The following is a 21,911-nucleotide window of genomic DNA, read 5'->3' on the forward strand; positions in this document are numbered from 1 at the left end:
CCATTTGCACTCCAGCCTGGATGACAGAGTGAGCCTCTGTCTCAAAAAAAAATAAAATAAAATAAAAAAATTCTCAAATATTTTATGATTTGTTTCCTACTTTAGGTCTTTGACTTAACTTCATTTTTTGATATAATGGATTGAAACATAGGATTTTTTTTTTTTTCCTCTCTGTCTGGTCAATGTTTCTAGCATTATCTATGGGACAGTTTAGTAATTCCATACTGTTTTATAATCTTATCTTTTACATATTCCAGGTTCCCATATGTACCTGTCATTTCCAGGGCTATTTTGTTTCACTGTTTGTCTTGCACCAACACCAACACTATACTGCTTTAATTGCAATCTTTATAGTAAATTTTCTTATCTATTTAGAGGAATTCATTTTCTTCCTCCTCTTACTCTTTTTTTTTTCTCCTCTTATTCTTTACAAAGGCTGTTCTTGACTTTTTCCCTGCATATGAATTTTAAGATCAACTGGTAAAGTCATATAAAAATCCCTGTTGAGATTTTGATTGAAATTGAATTTCTAGATTTCTGAGGGGAGAATTGTCATCCTTCAGTATTGAGTCTTCTCAACATTAGCATATCTCTCTATTCATTTAGATCTTCTTTTATTTTTCTCCATAAAGTGTTAATGTTTTCTTTATAAAGGTCTTATATATGTTTTATTCAAATTCTTCCTTGGCTGGACACCGTGGCACATGCCTGAAATCCTAGTACTTTGTAAAGTTGAGATGGGAAAATGGCTTGAGGCCAGGAGTTTGAGACCAACCTGGTCAACATAGTGAGATCCCATCTCTTTTAAAAAAGAAAAGAAAGGAGAGAAAGGAATCCTAAATTATTCCTAGTCACAGTCACCTTATAATTTTTTTGTGCTAATAGTGTGTTTTTAAAAACTTACATTCTATTTTAATTCTTGAATATATATAACATGTATGTGTTTCCAAAATCAAAATTGTCAAACGATGTACTCAGAGTCTTCCATCTCTGTCTGCACTGCCCTTTCCTTCCCTTGCCCTGGATGTAAACACTTTTGCTTTTATTTACTGTTCCAGTGTTTCTTTCTGCAGATATAAACAAATTCATAAATATATTTATATTCCTCTACCCATTCTTACACAAATAGCATTCTGCTCCTGCTGTTCAACACTTTACTTTTTCACCAGTATATCCTGGAAATCATCTCATGTCTTTGGAGATATTCTTTGTTTTGTTTTTGTTTTTGTTTGTTTGTTTTTGAGACTGAGTTCCACTCTAGTTGCCCAGACTGAAGTGCAATGGTGCAATCTAGGCTCGCTACAAGCTCCGCCTCATGGGTTCCAGCGATTCTCCTGCCTCAGCTTCCCGAGTAGCTGGGATTACAGGCATGCGCCACCACGCCCGGCTAATTTTGTATTTTTTAAGTAGAGATGGGGTTTCATCATGTTGCTCAGGCTGGTCTCGAACTCCTGACCTCAGGTGATCCACCCGTCTCAGTATCCCAAACTGCTGGGATTACAGATGTGAGCCACCGGGCCCAGCCTGCTTTTTTTCTTTTCTTTTCTTTTCTTTTTTTACTGCATAGAGTATTTATGCTTTAATAGAGTATATATGCTTTATACTAAAGCAAATACTATATACATATCATATATATGCTTTATCTGCATATATTTCTTTATATGTAGGCACCAAAATTCTAGTGATAAAAATTGGGTTGTTTCCAATCTTGTCATATCACAAATAATACCAAAATGAGTAATTGTGTGCACAGATCATTTCAGTGTGAGATTGCTGAGCCAAAAGATAAATGCTTATTAAGTTATAATTTTGAGTTAATGGTCGCTGGTATATAAAGAAATGATACTGATCTTTTTTCAGTAGGATTTCTTGACTTTTGTATGTTGACGTTCAGATCATTTTGTGGTAACGGCAGTTTTTTTTTCTTTCTGATCATGATGTATTTTTATTTTTATTTATTTTTTTGAGACAGAGTTTAGCTCTTGTTGCCTAGGCTGGAATGCAATGGCACGATCTTGGCTCACTGCAACCTCCACCTCCCAGGTTCAAGCAATTCTCCTACCTCAGCCTCCCGAGTAGCTGGGGATTACAGGCATGTGCCACCATGCCTGGCTCATTTTGTATTTTTAGTAGAGACAGGGTTTCTCCATGTTGGTCAGGCTGGTCTTAAACTCCCGACCTCAGGTGATTTGCCCGCCTCAGCCTCCCAAAGTGTTGGGATTACAGGCGTGAGCCACTGCGCCCGGCCATGATGTATTTTGTTTGTTTGTTTGTTTGTTTGTTTGTTTGAGTCGGAGTCTCACTTTCTGGCCCAGGCTGGAGTGCAGTGGTGTGTTCTCAACTCACTGCAACCTCCACCTCCCAGGTTCAAGCAATTATCTGTCTCAGACTCCAGACTAGCTGGGATTACAGGCACCCACCACCATGCCCGGCTAATTATTTATTTATTTGTATTTTTAGTAGAGACAGGGTTTCACCATCTTGGCCAGGCTGGTCTTGAACTCCTGACCTTGTGATCCACTCGCCTCAGCCTCCCAAAGTGCTGGGATTACAGGCGTGAGCCACCGCACCCAGCTCATGATGTATTTTTATATTTTCCTTGTTTTGTTCTTTCTATGACCTCTAAAACAACACTGAATAGAGATGGTGATAGTGGGCATTCTGGTCTTATTTCTGACATTAGAGGTTATATACCATCATGATTAGGAGGTGCATTGTAGAGCAAACTCCCTGGGTTCAGTCCTAGTTCTGCCACTTTCTCATTGTGTGATCTTGAACAAGCCACTTATCCTTTCTGTTCCTCATTTCCTCATTTCTCTCTCTCTCTCAGTTCTCTCCATATTCCAGTACTCCTTTTTTTCTCTATAAAAGGGGAATAATGATTGTACCCATCCAATAGGGTCACTGTGAGGGTTAAATGACTGTGTATATTATATATATATGAGATATATCTTATATGTATTATATAACATATATGTATTACACATACTTTATATAGATACATCTTAGAGCAGTACCTGGCAGATACTGAAGATGATACCAACCCATATTTGTACCATTCATTATTATTGTTACTGTTACTGGGTTTTTGGTAACTCCTATATATCAGGTTATCAGGTTAAGGACATTGCCTTTTATTACTAGCTTTCTAGGAGTTTTTATTTATAATAGATGTTAGAAATATTTATATGAAATAATTTTCTATATTTTTGAGGTGGTTATTTTATCTCAAAAAATATGTTAATGTGGCAAATTCTGTAAGATACTTACCCGAGTTATAACATCCTTAGATCATTCCAGGATTAATCCTACTGGTCAAAATTTGTTTACTTTTTTAATATGTTGATGAACTCAATTTCCTAATGTTTTGTTTAGAATTTTTACCACATATGTTCCTAAGCAAAGTTTAGCATACAGTTTTCCTTTTGTCTACCATCATTGCTGGTTTGCACAATTTCCTAATTTGAGCTGGGGAGTTCTTCTATTTCTATTCTTTGGAACAAATTGTATACCATATGGATTGGTATACAATTCTTTGAGAGTTTATAAAGCTAATCTGTAAAGCAGTATAGACCTGAAACTTTAGTTAAGATTTCATTTTCTTAATTAATCAGTGAATTCATTTTATTTACTGGTCACAGTCTCTTGGGTTTTCTTTCTTTTTTTTTCCCCTGCCCCCCGCAAGATGGGAGTCTCACTCTGTCACCCAGGCTGGAGTGCAGTGGTGCGATCTTGGCTCACTGCAACCTCCGCCTCCCAGGTTCAAGCAATTCTTCCACCTCAGCCTCCTGAGCAGCTGGGATTACAGGCGAGCACCACAAAGCCTAGCTAATTTTTGTATTTTTAATAGAGATGGGGTTTCACCATGTTGGCCAAGCTGGTCTAGAACTCATGACCTTAAGTAATCTGTCCACCTTGGCCTCCCAAAGTGCTGGGATTACAGGGGTGAGCTACTGTGCCTGGCCTGATATCTCTTCTGACACCTTCATTATTCAGAAATGTGGTTAAAATTTCCAATTATTTCCCAGGGTTATTATGAACTCAGTGTGTCTCCCCTCAAATTCATATGTTGAACCCCTAACTCCCAGTGTACTATATTTGGACATGGAGGCCTCTAAGGAAGTAATTAAGGTTAAATAAGGTCTTTAAGTTGGGGCCCTAATCTGATAGAATTGGTGTTCTTGTTAGAAGTCAGACCAGAGGCTCACTCCCCGTCTACTCAAGCTCACAGCGAAGAAGTCGTGTGAGCACACAGTGAAATGGCAACCCTGCACAAGCCAAGAGAAGAAGCCTTAGAATGAAAGCTACCTTGCTGGTTGAGGGTCCAAAGTCTTCTCCTTTTGTACTGCATGTGGCCCGTTCAGTTCAGGCTGGATGGCAGTGTTTTTACCAATATAATTCTCTTAAAAACATCATGCATTTCTTATTGGGGTCTATTGCATTAGAGAAAACCACGCTTATATAACTCTTTGAGATAAGCACTTCTCGGCCTTGGGTTTCTGCTCTTGACTCTTGAGTGACAACACCCTTAAGCTTCATGAAAACCCTAAGGTTTGACTGGATGGTTTTTGATACAGCATCTTCTAGCCACCTTTCCCCACCTCCAATTTCTTCTTTATACCATATTTTTCTTACATTGTCCTAGATTTGATCTTTGCCTGAGAGACATTTCTTAATTTTAGCATTATTTGACAACTGAAGAGGCAGAGAATGTTCAAAAGCAGTAAATCCTGTGTCATTTTTAAGATACCTTCCTTTAGCTTATCTCTTTTCTCTCATCTTTTACTTTAAGCATCAAGAAGAAATCAGGCAGTATGTTCCTGCTTGGACATTTTCTTAGCTAAACGGCACAACTCATAAGGTGCATTTTTTTTTCTCACTTAAATCTTTTTTTTTTTTTTTTTTGAGATGGAGTCTTACTCTGCTGCCCAGGCTGGAGTGCCGTGGTACAATCTTGGCTCACTGCACCCTCTACCTCCCGGGTTCAAGCAATTATCATGCCTCAGCCTTGTGAGTAACTGGGATTACAGGTGCCCACCTCCATGCCCAGCTGATTTTTGTATTTTCAGTAGAGATGGGGTTTCACCATGTTGGCCAGGCTGGTCTCAAACTCCTGACCCCAAGTGATTTGCCTGCCTTGGCCTCCTAAAGTGCTGGGATTACAGACATGAGTGACCGCACCTGGCCCTCAATCTTTCAAGTCTTCATCTTTAAAACCTCAGAATTCATTAGGCTTCTACTAATGGTTACTTCTTGGCTCTTCAGGCTTTCACCAACCCTCTCCTCACATTCATTCACATTTTTATGGACTTTTCAATATCAAAGCCACTCCCACATTTTAGGTTCCATTGTGGCAGCACATCACTTGCAGGTACCCGAGTCTTTATCATCTATTGCTGTGTAACAGATTATCCCAAAACGTAATGACTTAAAACTATGATAAATGTTTATTATCTCAAACAGTTACTGTGGACCAGAAATTTGGGAGCAGCTTAACTGAGTGGTTCTGATTGGGAGACTTGCACGGGGTTAGATGGCACCTCAGTCATTTGAAGGCTTGACTGGAGCTGGAGGATCGCATTCAAGGATGGCTTATACACCTGGCTGACAAATCACTGGTGGTTGTTGGCAGGAGGTTTCAATTTCTTGTCTCATGGACCTCTCCATAGTGCTGCTAAGTGAAGACTAAACTCTGATTTTTTATCTTGCACAAATTCCTATCTAAGGGGTCTGGGGAGTCATGCCCTACAAATCATAAAGTCTCATCAGATGGGTTTTATTTAACCCTATATATCATAATTTACTTTCCAACCTGACTCTGGCATAGCATTATGAGACAAAGAAGAAAATCAACATATTCTACCCCAAAACATGTTGATTTGCCATATTTTGAAATGGTTCTGCAAAGCTGTTCTTTGTGGAGGAAAATTTGTATCTGTGAAGAATCTCTATTAACATAGCTAGATCTTTTTCTTCCAGACCCTCCCAATCCTAAGGAGATTAACTAAGATCTGAATGGGAAACACTGGTCATTTGTTGTCTCTAAGGGCAGCCACTGTGAGACTTCAAAAGAACTTTTCAGGACATGGCCGTTGGCTTCTCCCAGAGTGAGTGATCCAAGAGCAGAGCAGAAGCCTTTACCTCCCCTTTGGATATCATTTCTGCGATATCCTCTTTGCCAACAGGGCAGCCCTATTCAGGCTGGGATGGAAACACACAGGGGCGTAAGTTTAGGAAAAGAGAGTCACTGGAACTGTCTTGGAGACTGTCTGCCACATAATCCAACATGCAGATAGTGATTTTATGTTTCAAAATGGAGTTTGTTTTAACATACATTTTTTTAGTTTCAAATGAAATATATGTCAGTTACATTTTAAAAATACCAAAAAAGCAAGAGTATTTTTTTCAAAATACTCTAACCACCTTACACTTTCAAACCATCACATTTCATACCTAGCTGTACATGTCCTAAAACTTTTACATTTTAAATACTTTGTTGGTGGAAACTTTCTAAAGTATATTTGAGCATGCTTTGAACATATTTTCTTGTCATTTTAAAGTATTCAAAAATTATCTTCAATTATGTCAAGGGCTTTAAATAAGCACTGCTTTTTCTTCTTATTCTGCTGGTGGGCAGAGGTTCTTCACAATACCTACTCTTCGATGCTGAATTTTTGAAAGGGCTATTCCTCACCCCCCAAAGAAGGCCTTTGTGCTTTAGAGGGGCTTTGAATGGAAAGCACTTGGAATTCAGAAGCCACTTAAATCCGTAATGCCTCTATTTTCTATTTCTACATTAATACCTTAATGTAGGTTAACCAGCTTGGGAGATAAATCTTATATAGCTACTCTTCTAAGCTGGCTTTTACATAAACACAGCCCACACCTTACATCCCTTCTGAAACCAGAGAGCCCAACTTCTAGGATCACAGTTCCACCTGCTTCTGCAGGGAGCCTGGTGCCCTTGACAGCTCTGTCCTACTTGCTCCAGAAGGAATAGTTCACGTTGAATAGGGAGGGTGGTCACCAAATATTGGACACTGAGTCTAAGAGAGTGCACTGTTTCTCTTCTGAGAGCCATTTCTGGAAAGACGCCATAGTGGAGCTTTCAGAGTCTGAAGGAGAGAAGAGAAACTGACAAAGCCCCAGCTTTGGGGCCCCTATGATCTAAATACATACCCACCATCACCCTGTTTTCCTCCCTCTTAAAAGGAGGTAGTCTTGGCCGGGCATGGTGGCTAATGCCTGTAATCCCAGCACTTTGGGAGGCCAAGGCGGGTGGATCACCAGGTCAGGAGTTTGAGACCAGCCTGGCCAACATGGTGAAACCCCGTCTCTACTAAAAATACAAAAATTAGCTGGGTGTGGTGGTGCGTGACTGTCATCCCAGCTACTCAGAAGGCTGGGGCAGAACATACAGATAGGCAAAAGGAAGAAAATAAAAGTCACCGCATTTAACCACTGTTTACATTGAAACATCTATCCTTCCAAACAAGTTTTCATTTCTTGTTTATTCAGAGAGCTGGGGGGAAATCCTTTTTTCCTACATCAAACATAGTTAGACAGACCATTGATTGGTTGATTCTTTATGAACTCTTTCGCAATTTGGAAATAAGTGTACAGGTACAAAAAATATTAGGCAAAAGTTAAAGTACTATGAAGCATCCAGCCTGAGCAACATAGTGAGACCCTGTCTCTACAAAAAAATTAGCATAATAATTTTTATGAAATATTCATGTTTTTCTCTTTGCTTCTTTCTTTCCTTCCTTCCTTCCTTCCTTTTCTTTCTTTCTTTCTTTCTGACAGAGTGTCACTCTTGTTGCCCAGGCCCAAGCGCAATGGTGTGATCTCAGCTCACTGCAGCCTCAGCCTCCCGGGTTCAAGCAATTCTCCTGCCTCAGCTTCTCGAGTAGCTGGGATTACAGGCATGTGCCACCACGCCCGGGTAATTTTGTATTTTTATTAGAGACAGGGTTTCTCCTTGTTGGTCAGGCTGGTCTCAAACTGCCGACCTCAGGTGATCCGCCTGCCTCGGCCGCCCAAAGTGCTGGGATTATAGGGGTGAGCCTCCACCCCCAGCCCTCTTTCTATTTTTTTTTTCCTATCAAATGAAGATAGGGATGAAAGGAGATGGTAAAGAAGAAGGAAGAAAGTTTGGTGTAGACACAATGTATAAAAATAACAGGCTGGGCATGGTGTCTCCTGCCTGGAGTCTCAACACTTTGGGAGGCAGAGGTGGGAGGATTGCTTGAGCCCAGGAGTTCTAGACCAGCCTGGGCAACATAATAAGACTCCATCTCTAAAAAAAAATTTAAAAAAATAGCCAGGCATGGGGGCACACACCAGTAGTCCCAGCTACTCGGGAGGCTGAAATGGGAGGATTGCTTGAGCCTGGGAGGTCAAGGCTGCAGTGAGCTGCGATTGTACCACTGCACTCCGGCCTGGGCGACCCCATCTAAAAATAAATAAATAAATAAAAATTAAGTGAAATAAGAGATCAAAAGTCAACTAAAATTAGGAGACAATGTGTTTTAGACCAATGGAGAGTAGCAGGGCTAGCAGAAAAGCCACGTGGACCAGCATCTTTTTCCTCCACATAGCTGCCCGCTTGGAGGGGCCGTTGAGTACAATGGTAATGCCGAGACCAGTTAGGTTAGTGGTATAGACGGGAGTCTGGTGCTGATGAGATCAAGGGGATGCAGAAATCACTGTGTTAAGCAGTGAGTGTCCCTAAAAGTTTCTGGTCTCAGGGCAGGAACAGCAATTGGAAACAGATGCCTCAAAAATGCATTCGGTTAGTCCCAAAGGCAGCTCGGTGAAAGTAGAAAGGACCCAGCCTCACCTAACATCACTCCCAGGGGAAAATGCCCTGAAGCTTGTATTCCACTGATGGTTGTTACAGCTCTTATGTGACTATACATGATAACCATTTTAGTTTGTTGGCTTCTTTGAATTACAGGTCAAACTGCCTTAATATTTGGTACAAGAATATTAAACTATGTCATCAATTTGTGCAAAGGTAAATTTGACTTCCTTGAACGGCTCTCAGACAATTTGCTCCTGAATATCATTTCTTATCTGGATCTTGAAGATATTGCCAGGCTTTCCCAAACATCACACAGATTTGCGAAGGTAACGGTCCATTATTTTATGTCTATATAGAATTTTCCATGTGCTTTCTAAAAAGATTTTTTAACATAGCAATCCTTTGTTGAGTACTAACTTTGTGATGGACACTGTCTTAGGTGCACAAGCAGCAGAGATGAAAAGACATTTCTCTCCTCAAAGAACTTCCAGTGTTATAGTAGAGATTCAGGTACATGCAAATAATTACAATCCAGCGTGATCAGTTCAACAAGGGATGTGTATGCAAGGTACAAAGATAGTGCAAAGTGATTTTCTCTGCCTGGCTTCGCAGAAGCAGGTTACTTTATCTGGCTTTTGAGGGTGAAATTGGTGAAGACAGGTGATCTGGGTTAGGGGGCATTCCAAGGCAGGGAAAAACCAAGCAGAAGCATGGTGGCATAAGAGAATAGGGCACTTTGGGAGGCCGAGGTGGGTGGATCACCTGAGGTCAGGAGTTTGAGACCAGCCTGGCCAACATGGTGAAACCCCATCTCTACTAAAAATACAAAAATTAGCCGGGCATGGGGGTGGGCGCCTGTAATCCCTGCTGCTCGGGAGGCTGAGGATCGCTTGAACCTGGGAGGTGGAGGTTGAAGTGAGCAGAAATAACCCCACTGCATCCAAGCCGGGGAAAAAAGGGGAAACTTTGAAAAAAAAAAAAAAAAAAAAAAAAAAAAAAAAGGAGAGAGAATAGGGCAAGGAGGACTACCTGACATCCGTTTCCATTTCTTCTAGTAATAGCCTTTGCTGCGTTGCCTGTCTCCTAGTATGTGTTTTGGTGGGCTGTCCATTGCAGTGCCCTGTTTTCTTCCTTGCCCGAAGCTGACAAGATGTACTGTCTCACTGCTTCACATTCTCAGCAGAATAACCCAAGAGCAGGAAGCACAGTTAGTGCTGATTTCAGCCAGCCAGTGTCAAGGCTTCGGTGTGACCTTTGTCAGTTGCAGTCCCTGGATCCTGGAAGATGCCTTGGTCCCTACCCCTTCAGCTGTTCCTTCAATTCTAGACCCCCTAACCCTACCGCACAGTCACACACATACTAATTTTCCATTAAATCTCTTTTTGGCTTAAGTTAATCAGAATGGGAATCTGTTGCTTGCAACTGAGGAAGCCTGACTAGCTCGGTATTTAGCTGTAATGTATTGGAGCAATGTCCATTTATAAAAGAACATACAACATTTTCCAAGATGATTCAAAACATAATCTTATTATCTAAAAAGCCAACATTTTTTCCCAATAATGCAATAAAATGTCTTGATTTTAAAAATCAATTTTAGTTCAGGCACAGTGGTTCATGCCTGTAATTCCAGCACTTTGGGAGGCTGAGGAGGGAGGATTGGTTGAGCCTAGGAATTTGAGATCAACTTGGGCAGTGTAGGGAGATTCCATCTCTACAATACATTTTTTTAAAATTAGCTGAGTATTATGGCCGGACACAGTGACTCATGCCTGTAATCCCAGCACTTTGGGAGGCCAAGGTGGGTGGATCACCTGAGGTCGGGAGTTTGAGAACAGCCTGACCAGCATGGAGAAACCCCATCTCTACTAAAAATACAAAATTAGCCAGGTGTGGTGGCACATGCCTGCAATCCCAGTTACTAGGGAGGCTGAGGCAGGAGAATCGCTTGAACCTGGGAGGTGGAGGTTGCAGTGAGCCAAGATTGCGCCATTGCACTCCAGCCTGGGCAACAAGAGCGAAACTCTGTCTCAAAAAAAAAAAAAAATTAGCTGAGTGTCATGGCACGCCCCTGTGGTCCCAGTTACTCTGGAGGCTGAATAGGAGGATCACTTGAGCCCAGGAAGTTGAGGTTACAGTGAGTTGTGTTCACACCACTGCATCCCAGCCTGGGCAACAGAGCAAAACAACCACGTCTCAAAAAAAAAATTTTTTTTAAGTTATATATATATATATATATTTTTAGACAAAATCTTGCTCTGTTGCCCAGGCCAGCGTGCAATGGCATGATCTCAACTCACTGCAACCTCCACCTCTTGGGTTCAAGTGATTCTTGTGCCTCAGCTTCCCAAGTAAGTGGGATTACAGGTGCCCACCATCATGCCTAGCAAATTTTTATATTTTTAGTAGATACGGGGTTTCCCCATGTTGGCCAGGCTGATCTCAAACTCCTGATCTCAGGTGATCCACCCACCTCGGCCTCCCAAAAGTGCTGGGATTACAGGTGTGAGCCACTGCGCCTGGCCTTAAGTGATATAATCTGTATTATAGTACTTAATATATTCCTTTTGAGTGTGTGTGTGTATATATACACATATATATGTATACATGTATACATGTTGAGACTGTCTCAAAAAAAATTACTTAAAATTATTTTTTTTGAGGCAGGGTTTTGCTCTGTTGCCCAGGCAGGGGTGCAGTGGTGTGAACACAACTCACTGTAACCTCAACCTCCTGGGCTCAAGTGATCCTCCTATTCAGCCTCCAGAGTAAGTGGGACTACAGGAGTTCAAGAGCAACCTGGGCAACACAATGAAATCCCACCTCTCTTTTAAACATTAAATATGTGTGTGTGTGTATATATGTGTGTGTGTGTGTGTGTGTGTGTATATATACACATACACATGTGGATATATACACATATACACACATATACACACATATATACACACATATATATACACATATATATACACATATATATGTTTTTTAACTTTTATTTTGGGTTCGGGCATATGTGTGAAGGTTTGTTACATAGGTAAACTCATGTCACAGGGGTTTTTTGTACAGATTATTTAATCACCCAGGTTAATTATTAAACCCAGTTCCCTATAGTTATCTTTTCTGCTCCTCGCTTCCTCCCACCCTGCACCCTCAAGTAGGCACCAGTATCTGTTGTTTCCTTCTTTGTATTCATAAGTTCTCATTATTTAGCCCCCCAAAATATATTTTTTACTTGATTTTCCTCCCTAAAAATGGAAAGCTGAAAACAAGTACTATCGTATATATTTTTGTCATTAAATAAGTATCCTAAAGTTGAAATGTTGTGCTTGGTACTGATAAGAAGCTGATTATTAGGGCTGGGCACAGTGGCTCACGCCTGTAATCCCAGCACTTTGGGAGGCCGAGGTGGGTGGATCACCTGAGGTCAGGAGTTCGAGACCAGCCTTGCCAACATGGGGAAACCACATCTCAACTAAAAATACGAAAATTAGCTGGGTATGGTGGCGCAGGCCTGTAATCCCAGGTACTTGGGAGGCTGAGGCAGGAGAGCTGCTTGAACCCAGGATGCAGAGGTTGCAGTGAGCCAAGATCACACCACTGTACTGCAGCCTGGGCAACAGAGTGAGACTGTCAAGAAAAAAAAGAAGAAGAAGAAGAAGCTGATTATTCATACTTTAAATGAAAAGAGAATTCTACGTAAATATAATATACTAGTGGGGATCTAGTAAAAGTTTCTTCCCTGTTGCCAGGGCCTGGATTTGATTTTCTATCAAATTCTTCTATTTACTTTCAGTAAATTTCTGCTCCTGCAAGTAGGGAGGGTTTGATGGGAAACAGCAGCAAGTGAGTGACTTCTGGTATTTATTCCTCATGCTGAGCGGCTGCCTTCTCTCCAAGTTTTACTCACTTCCACTATTACTTTCACTCTCAGTGTCCTGCTATTATTTCAGTGCAGTCTTGAAAACATTCTCCTTAATGTAGCCAGTGCTCTGAAGTAGGGCTTCTCTAAGTTGCTGATTTCAGCCCTGAGCGTCTTTACAGAACAGAATTATTAGAAGATGGGGCATGACTCAGGGCTGCTGCTTTTATTCTCCCCACATAACATTAATCACTTTTGTTTTGTTTTGTTTGAGTCAGAGTCTCTCTCTGTTACCCAGGCTGGAGTTCAGTGGTGAGATCTCGACTCACTGCAACCTCCACCTCCTGGGTTCAAGGGATTCTACTGCCTCAGCCTCCTGAGTAGCTGGGTGGGACTACAGGTGCTTGCCACCATGCCTGGCTAATTTTTGCATTTTTAGTAGAGACTGGGTTTCACCATATTGGCCAGGCTGGTCTTGAACTCCTGACCTCAAGTAATCTGCCTACCTCAGCCTCCCAAAGTGCTGGGATTACAGGCGTGAGCCACTGCACCTGACCAACCACTTTTTTTTTTCTTATTTGCACACAGGGAAAGAAGGAAAACCACTTATTTCTGTTGTCAGTCTAAGTTTTATCTGTGTTCCGTTTACCTATTACACACTGCATTTATAAGTTATTTTCTTTTTCTTTTTTTTTTTTTGAAACAGAGTCTCACTCTGTTGCCCAGGCTGGAGTGCAATGGTACTATCTCGGCTCACTGCAACCTCTGCATCCTGGGTTGAAGCAACTCTCCTGTCTCAGCCTCCTGAGTAGCTGGGATTACAAGCGCCCACCACCGCGCCCAGCTAATTTTTGTATTTTTAGTAGACAAAAATACTAAATTTTTGCTGTGTTGGCCAGGCTGGTTTTGGACTCCTGACCTCAGGTGATTCACCTGCCTTGACCTCCCAAAGTGCTGGGATTAAAGGCATGAGCCACCGTGCCCGGCCTTGTAAGTCATTTTCATTTAACTACTTTATTAATGAAAAAAAGGCTTCCTTTTCCAATTCTGAGGGAGAAGTTTATTACCAAATTAATTGTGTCCAGTCCAACTCCTTCCTCTTACCTCAGGGAGGGAGGTGCTCCTCTCCTGTTCAAGTTCAGTGCTACCTAACACCTGGTTCTAGGGCCTACTCCTGGGAATTTCACTTATTTCCTTTCTCTTCTGTTTGTTATTGTTGTTACTATTGTTTTTTTAAGAGACAAAGTCTCACTGCATCACCCAGGCTGGGGTGCAGTGGCCTGATCTTTGTTAACTGCAATCTCTGCCTCCCGGGTTCAAGTGATTCTCATGCCTCAGCCTCCTGAGTAGCTGGAATTACAAGTGCAAGCCACCACACCTGGTTTATTTTATTTTATTTTATTTTATTTTATTTTATTTTATTTTGTTTTATTTATTTATTTTTTGTATTTTTGGTAGACACAGGGTTTCACCACATTGGCCAGGCTGGTCTTGAACTCCTGACCTCAAGTGATCAGCCTGCCTCAGTTTCCCAAACTGCTGGGATTACAGGCGTGAGCCACTGCTTGGCCTGTTGTTGTTTTTTTTTTAACTTTCAATTACCCAGTTTCCCCCGTGTTGACATCTTACATAACCATGGTAAATTTGTAAAAACTAGGCAATTAATATTGGTACAATACTATTAACTAAAATACAGATGTTATTTGAATTTCGTTGGTTTTTTCAATAATGTCCTTTTGCTGTTTTATGTCCAACCTAGCTTACTGCACTGCATTTAGTAATTAAATCTTTCTCTGTTTCTTTCCCCACCGTACATTAATTTTTTTTTTTTTTCCTTTTTGAGACAGGGTCTTGCTTTGTTCACAGGCTGGAGTGCAATGGCATGATTATGGCTCACTGCAACCTCCATCCCCTGGGCTCGAGTGATCCTTCCACCTCAGCCTCATGGGTAGCTGGGACTACAGGCCCGCGCCACCACACCCAGCTAATTTTTGTATTTTTTGTAGAGACGGGGTTTCACCATGTTGTGCAGGTTGGTCTTGAACTCTGGGGCTCAAGCAATCCTCCCGCTTCAGCTCCCAAAGTGCTGGGATTACAAGCGTGAGCCACCATGCTTGGCATTAATTATTTTTCTCAAATCAGTTTCTTTTTTTTTTTTTTTTTGAGATGGAGTCTCGCTCTGTCGCCCAGGCTGGAGTGCAGTGGCCGGATCTCGGCTCACTGCAAGCTCCGCCTCCCGGGTTCACGCCATTCTCCTGCCTCAGCCTCCCGAGTAGCTGGGACTACAGGCGCCCGCCACCGCGCCCGGCTAGTTTTTTGTATTTTTTAGTAGAGACGGGGTTTCACCGTGTTAGCCAGGATAGTCTCGATCTCCTGACCTCGTGATCCGCCCGTCTCGGCCTCCCAAAGTGCTGGGATTACAGGCTTGAGCCACAGCGCCCGGCTCAAATCAGTTTCATCCTTCAAAAAACAGAAACTCTTTATCCTTATCCAATCTCTCTTCTTCAAAAATGGTTTACATAGCAGTTCATGCAAACCAGCAGCATCCGTGACTTCATAATCCATGATGAAACGAGGCTAATAAGGATGGTATCAAGTTTTTGATAAAGCTAAACTTGTTTCATTTAAATGACCATCTTTCAGTGGATGTTAGGTCTTTCCTATTTTGGGGAGGGTTAAAATGTTCCTTCTTGGCCAGGCACGGTGGCTCACGCCTTTGGGAGGCTGAGGCGGGTGGATCACGAGGTTAGGAGATCGAGACCATCCTGGCCAATGTGGTGAAACCCTGTCTCTACTAAAAATACAAAAAATTAGCCAGGCATGGTGGCATGTGCCTGTAGTCCCAGGTACTCAAGAGGTCGAGGCAAGAGAATCGCTTGAACCTGGGAGGCAGAGGTTGCAGCGAGCCGAGATGGAGCCACTGCACTTCAGCCTGGAGCGAGACTCCATCTTAAAAAAAAAAAAGTTCCTTTTTTTATGAAGTGCTGGCAATAATACCTGATCATTTTAAAAATTGTTCTCATTTGACAAAATGTGAAAGTCAGCAGCACCCTTATTTTGGTTATTTATTATCATTTTATTTTGTTCTGCTTTTTAAAAAATTCACTTAGGATAACCCAAAACTCTGATAGGTGTTGGTCTAATGTCAGCCTACAGCTCCTCTTTCATTTTCCCCTTTGTCCATGCCTGCAAAATATCTCTGGCTCGTTTGCACCAACCTTGTGTTTGTTGTATCAAAAGGGCCTATTTCAGGCGTTCTGCTTCTTTTTTTGGCACGGAGTCTTGCTGTGTTGCCCAGGCTGGAGTACAGTGGCGTGATCTCGGCTCGCTGCAACCTCCACCTCCAGGGTTCAAGTGATTCTCCTGCCTCAGCCTCCCAAGTAGCTGGGACTACAAGCGTGGGCCACTGCACCCAGCTAATTTTTAGTATTTTTAGTAGAGACAGGGTTTTGCCATGTTGGCCAGGCTAGTCTTGAACTCTTGACCTCAGGTGATTGCCTGCCTTGGCCTCCCAAAGTGCTGAGATTACAGGCATGAGCCACCCATGCCCAACCAAGTCTTCTGCTTCTTGACTCATCCCTGCTTCCAAGACTCCGGTGGGTTTTCTCCTGGGAGCCCCTTCATTGCTTCATTGGTTGCTTGTCCATGTGAGCTCAGGGTGGTCATTTTACATTGCACTCTGGGCATGCCATTATCCTGCTCACTGGCCCTTAATGACTTCCTGTCATTTTCAGAATGAGGTCCAAGGTCTTAGCCAGCACAGCCACGGGGCCCTCGCCCTGCCTCCTGCCACCCTCTGCCCCAGCCAGGTCAGCTCCTTGCAGCTCTCTGCTGTGTTCTACTGTGTCTTTTGCCTTTGCTTACACTGCTTTCTTTTCCAGGAATATTCTCCTCCTGACTCATCCACCTCCTGGACCTTCCAAAAGCCCCTTGCTTGCCCCGCCCCCTTGACTTGTCTCCCTGCCGAGCTCAAGGGCAAGGATTGTGTCACCTGACTTCATATACCCACCTTAACAGAGTGTCTAGCCCAGAGTTACCTCCCAGAAAACAGTGGCTGAATGCTTCCATATCAATTTTGTTTATATTTTTGAAAAAGAAAGTTGACATCCATTGCAATGGTCAGATTGGAAATGTTTCAAAATTATGTATCCTTGTATATAAACTAAAAAGTTATTGCCCCTCCCAGTCCTGACCCTCATTGCTCTGATTCTCATCTCTAGTGGCAACCATATTAACCGTGTTCTGTATGTCCTTCCGGAGATATTCTACACATGTAGAAGCATATGTGTGTAGCATGTGCGAGTACATATACTGGTACACACACCCTTCTAAAAAGCATGTGGTAACATATTTTATATTGTTCTTCATCTGTTTTTTTTCTACTTCACAACATATTTTAGACACTTTTAAAATATCAGTACCAGCCAGGCATGGTGGCTGACGCCTATAATCCCAGCACTTCAGGAGGCCGAGGCAGGTGGATCACTTGAGGTGAGGAGTTTGAGACCAGCCTGACCAACATGGTGAAACCTCATCTCTACTAAAAATACAAAATTAGCTGGGCATGGTGGCACATGACTGTAATCCCAGCTACTTGAGAGAATCACTGAGGCAGGAGAATCACTTGAACCCGGGAGGCAGAGTTTGCAGTGAGCCAAGATTGAGTCATTGCATTCCAGCCTTGGCAATAAGAGTAGAACTCCATCTCAAAAATAAATAAAATATCAGTACCTATCAATCCTCCTCCATTTAAAAAATTGCCATAGGATATCAATGTATGGACAGATTATTTATTTATTTATTTATTTATTTCCTAAGACAGGGTCATCTTGCTGTGTCATCCAGGCAGGAGTGCAGTGGCACAAACACAGCTCACTGCAGCCTTCACCTCCTGGGCTCAAGCGATCCTCCTACCTCGGCCTCTCAAATGGCTGGGACTACAGGTGCACACCACCACACCCAGCTAATTTTTGTGTGTTTTGTAGAGACCGTGTCTTGCTATCTTGCCTTAGCAGGTCTCGAACTCTTGGGCTCAAGCAATCCTGCCTTGGCCTTCCAAAGTGCTGGGATTTCAGGTGTGAGCCACCACACACAGTGTAGATAATTGGTTTAACCAGATTTTTTGTTTCCCCTCTGTATTTATAAATGATGCTCCATACTTTATATACAATTTGCATTGCATGTTTATCTGTAGAAAAAAGTTGCATAAGTGTAACTATTTAAAATAATCAAAGAAATATATTGAAATATGCATGATATAGGTAGTGTACTGGGACTATAATATGGGCCTCTATGCATATGGAAAAAAGGAAATAAGTGTGTACCTTGGGTCACAGGCTATTTATTTATTTATTTATTTATTTATTTATTTATTTATTTATTTATTTGAGATAGAGTCTCACTCTGTCACTCAGGTCAGAGTGCAGTGGCATGATCTTGGTTCATTGCAGCCTCTGCCTCCCAGATTCTAATGATTCTCCTGCCTCAGACTCCTGAGTAGCTGGTATTACAGGTGCCCTCCTCCATACCTGGCTAATTTTTGTATTTTTAGTAGAGATGGGGTTTCACCATGTTGGCCAGGCTGATCTTGAACTCCTGACCTCAAGTGATCTGCCTACCTTGGCCTCCCAAAGTGCTAGGATTACAGACGTGAGCCACTATGCCCGGCCCATAAGAACATTTATTGAGTACTTACTGTATGTCTAGCATTCCACTAAGTTTTCTAATTATATTATTTTACTTAGTTCTCATAGAAATCTTAAGATGTAGATGCTCTTATTATCCTTATTCTATTTTATTTTATTTTACTTTATTATTATTTTTTTTTGAGACAGAGTCTTGCTCTGTTGCCTAGGCTGGCATAATCTCAGCTTACTGTAACCTCCGCCTCCTGGGTTCAAGCAATTCTCCTGCCTCAGCCTCCTGAGTAGCTGAGACTATAGGTGCATGCCACTATGCCCAGCTAATTTTTGTATTTTTAGTAGAGACGGGGTTTCGCCATGTTGGTCAGGCTGGTCTCTAACTTCTGACCTCAGGTGATCTGTCTGCCTTGGCCTTCCAGAGTGCTGGGATTATAGGCGTGAGCCACCGCACCCAGCCATCCTATTCATAAGGAAGCTAAAGATCAACAAGTCTAATTGATGTGCCCGAAGTCGAAGTCGTATGGCCAGGGAGTTTCCCTCAGGCACCTGACTGCTGGACGGGGTGATAAATGGATAGGCTTCAGGGCTGTGTGCAGTCAGTACGTAAGTACTGGGCCCCTGCTGTGGGCCAGACACAGTGGTAGGTTCTGGGGAGATGCACGTGTTCCTGCCTTTGAGGAGCTTACATTCTTGAGCAGAGCAAAGGAAGAATATGGCTGGAAATGAAGTGGGAGAGGCTGGGGAGTAGCGGGCAGATCTGCAGACACATGGTCAAAGGGTTGTTTTCATGGAGCCTGTTGAGAGTAGGGTGTGCAGGGTCACCTCTACAAGACAGAAAGGCTCCCACGGCCAGACCTGACTCCACAGGATCACATCTGCCTTAGAATCATAAAGACACATGCCAAGAGCCAGACTGTGTGGGGAGTCTGTGAAAGGGGCCCCAGCCCGGGGAGTCCATGGTGCTATTCCAGCGTTGAGGCTGGAAGTATCCAGTTATACTTAATGCCACCAGCAATCAGGATCATCCAGCTGTCTGCCTTTGCTCTGATTCCATGTGGACCAAGGCCTGGAGCCTGCAGCCTGGAGCCGTGGATGAGCAACCCGTATACTGGAAAGTAGAGCTCCATACCTCTCAGGGTAGAGTTCCACACCTGTCAGGCTGGGGCCAGTTCTACACCTGTCAGGCTGGGGCCTGTCAGGCTGAGGCAAGTTCACCAAGGTGTGCTGCCATCTGGGCACCTGCCTGGGGGGCCTAGTGGCTTGCCCCTGACAGCACCAGGCCTTGATGCTATCCATTTTCTCCAAACTGCAGCAGAGTAAGCCTGGAGAAACTGCCAGTGCAGCTAGACGAGAAGGCTGAGGCCCAGGCTAGGAAAGGGATGGTCATGACAGGCATATAAACACATTCATCCTGGTTGTGACTCAGGAATCACCAGGAGAACGACTCAGGAAGAAAACCACTCCTCTGTCACTTTTTGGCTGTGGAGAGACAGACTTTTCCCTTGTGTCTGCAAACCCACTATGATCATAAACCCCATGTCTGGCCAAGCAGGTGAAGCCCCTGGGGCCCAGGTGAAAACACAGATGCCAGGCCCATCCCCTGAGCATCTGGCTTGGTAGATCTGAGGTAGAACCAGCACTTGTGCTCTTAATGTGTTTTCTTGTGTTTACAGCAAGCTGATTCTAAGGGTTTGGGTCAAGAATTTTCTTTTTTTTTTTTTTTTTTTTTGAGATGGACTCTTGCTCTGTCGCCTAGACTGGAGTGCAGTGGAGCAATCTTGGCTCACTGCAACCTCCATCTCCCAGGTTCAAGCAGTTCTCCCTCAGCCTCCCAAGTAGCTGGGACTACAGGTGCACACCACCATACCTGGCTAATTTTTGTATTTTTAGTAGAGACAGGGTTTCACCATGTTGGCCAGGCTGGTCTCGAATTCCCGACCTCAAGTAATCCACCCGCTTCGGCCTCCTAAAGTGCTGGGATTACATGAGCCTGCAACCACCCCTGGCTAATTTTTGTATTTTTAGTAGAGACAGGGTTTCACCACATCGCCCTAGCTGGTCTCAAACTCCTGACCTCAAGTGATCCACCCCCCTCAGCCTCGCAAAGTGCTGGGATTACAGGCATGAGTGAGCCACTGTGCTGGACCTGGCCCAAGAATTTGACCAATCGATATTAAGGTTGTACAGATCAAATGTCTCAAGGGACTCTAGAAGGCTGGAAGCTTGCGGGAGGGGATCTCCTAGCATCACTGTGCGCAGGCAGTGTGCTGTGTTTAAATCAGCAGGAAGCTGGAGAGCTGGGTTCCGTTCTGTTCTTAGCTCAGCCACTCCCCAGCATGAACCTGGAACAGCATCCTTCTCCCTTCTCTTCTCTCAGCCCTGGTTTTCCTATTTGCAAAGGGAGAGGTTTTAAGCAGATAAGCCCTAAGATTCTCTTCAACTTGACAATTTATGTATGCAAAATTCATGCACCACCACCAGGGGGAGCTAAATCCATGGTTAGCTGGGCTTTGGATCAGAGTAGCTAAGAACTATAGAACCTTCCGTTTTGCAACCTGGCAACTTATACTAAGCAAAAGATCGTCAGGGTTTGGGAGTCATAGATGGGGATATTTTGTGCACCAACTTATAAGACAAAACTGTAAATATTTTCAGTATAAAATTTTGATGAGTCATAAATGAAGTTATACTAGTGGAAATTTTAGCTCTTTTGAGAATTATTTCCTTTCCCCCCAAATCTTGTAGTTTTCTCCCATAATCTCTATTACAAGACACATTAATATCCTGAAATGTACTGTGCTAGTAATGGGATAGTAATCCACATTGGTGCTGGAGTTCAGACCTTTTGAAGGAGGGTCAAATGGTCTGTTTTTCATATTAAGACATTTAAAAAGTTTTCCTTTGTTTATATTTAGAATAGATTGTAATCTGAGTAGAGGAACTAAACCTTGAAGGACTGTGGAAGGGGAGATAAGATAATGAATGACCCATCTAACATCAAAAAGTTTTGGGGTCCGTAGATACCGTATGATTCAGTGTTGCTGTTTAGCATAACCATTATGTGAATATAATAGCTGTTGCTTTGATGTTTATGCAGAAAGGATCTTAAGCAATTATGCCTTATTGTACTATTCATTTCTATTTCTAATTCATTCTCTTCCCTTATTGGAGTACTTTTAGAAGAGCATGAAGTATGGAAGGAAGGAGTGGTGACCGCTTTCTGTTCAGAAGTGAATATAGTGGTGTCAGGAGGTAGAGATCACATTTACACATTTCTTCCTCACCAGGAGGAAGTCAGGACACAGGGGAGCACAGCACAACAGGGCTGGCCAGGGCTGGTGCTGTTTGGGATAGGAGGTAGGATGGGTACGAGGAAGCTGGGTATGGGCCAGGGAGGCTGTTCTGGTGCTCCATTATGAGGGGACAGCAATCATGCCTTTGTTTGTGTGAACCCAAGATTTAGCTCCCACTTACAAGTAAGGACATGCAATATTTGGTTTCCTGTTTCTGTTACTTTGCTTAGGATAACAGACTTCAGCAGCATCCACACTGCTGCAAGGACATGGTTTCATTCTTTTTTTATGGTGTGCAGTGGCAAAAGCTA

The 21,911-nt window shown here is 42.8% G+C and overlaps 1 protein-coding gene across 2 annotated transcripts in view; it reads left to right on the plus strand.

The window, feature by feature from the left end:
- The window catches only part of FBXO36 (F-box protein 36), a 91,178-nt gene that overhangs the window by 65,494 nt on the left and 3,773 nt on the right, over positions 1–21,911 (plus strand). Inside the window, exon 3 of one of the 2 annotated variants that reach the window (XM_021924072.2) lies at positions 8,960–9,132. In XM_021924072.2, the coding sequence (XP_021779764.1) occupies positions 8,960–9,132 (173 nt within the window). The remainder of the gene's footprint in view (positions 1–8,959; positions 9,133–21,911) is intronic. The other variant, XM_021924073.2, reaches the window with a different exon arrangement.

Source organism: Papio anubis, chromosome 10 (assembly GCF_008728515.1).
Source record: "Papio anubis isolate 15944 chromosome 10, Panubis1.0, whole genome shotgun sequence".
Lineage (NCBI taxonomy): Eukaryota > Metazoa > Chordata > Mammalia > Primates > Cercopithecidae > Papio > Papio anubis.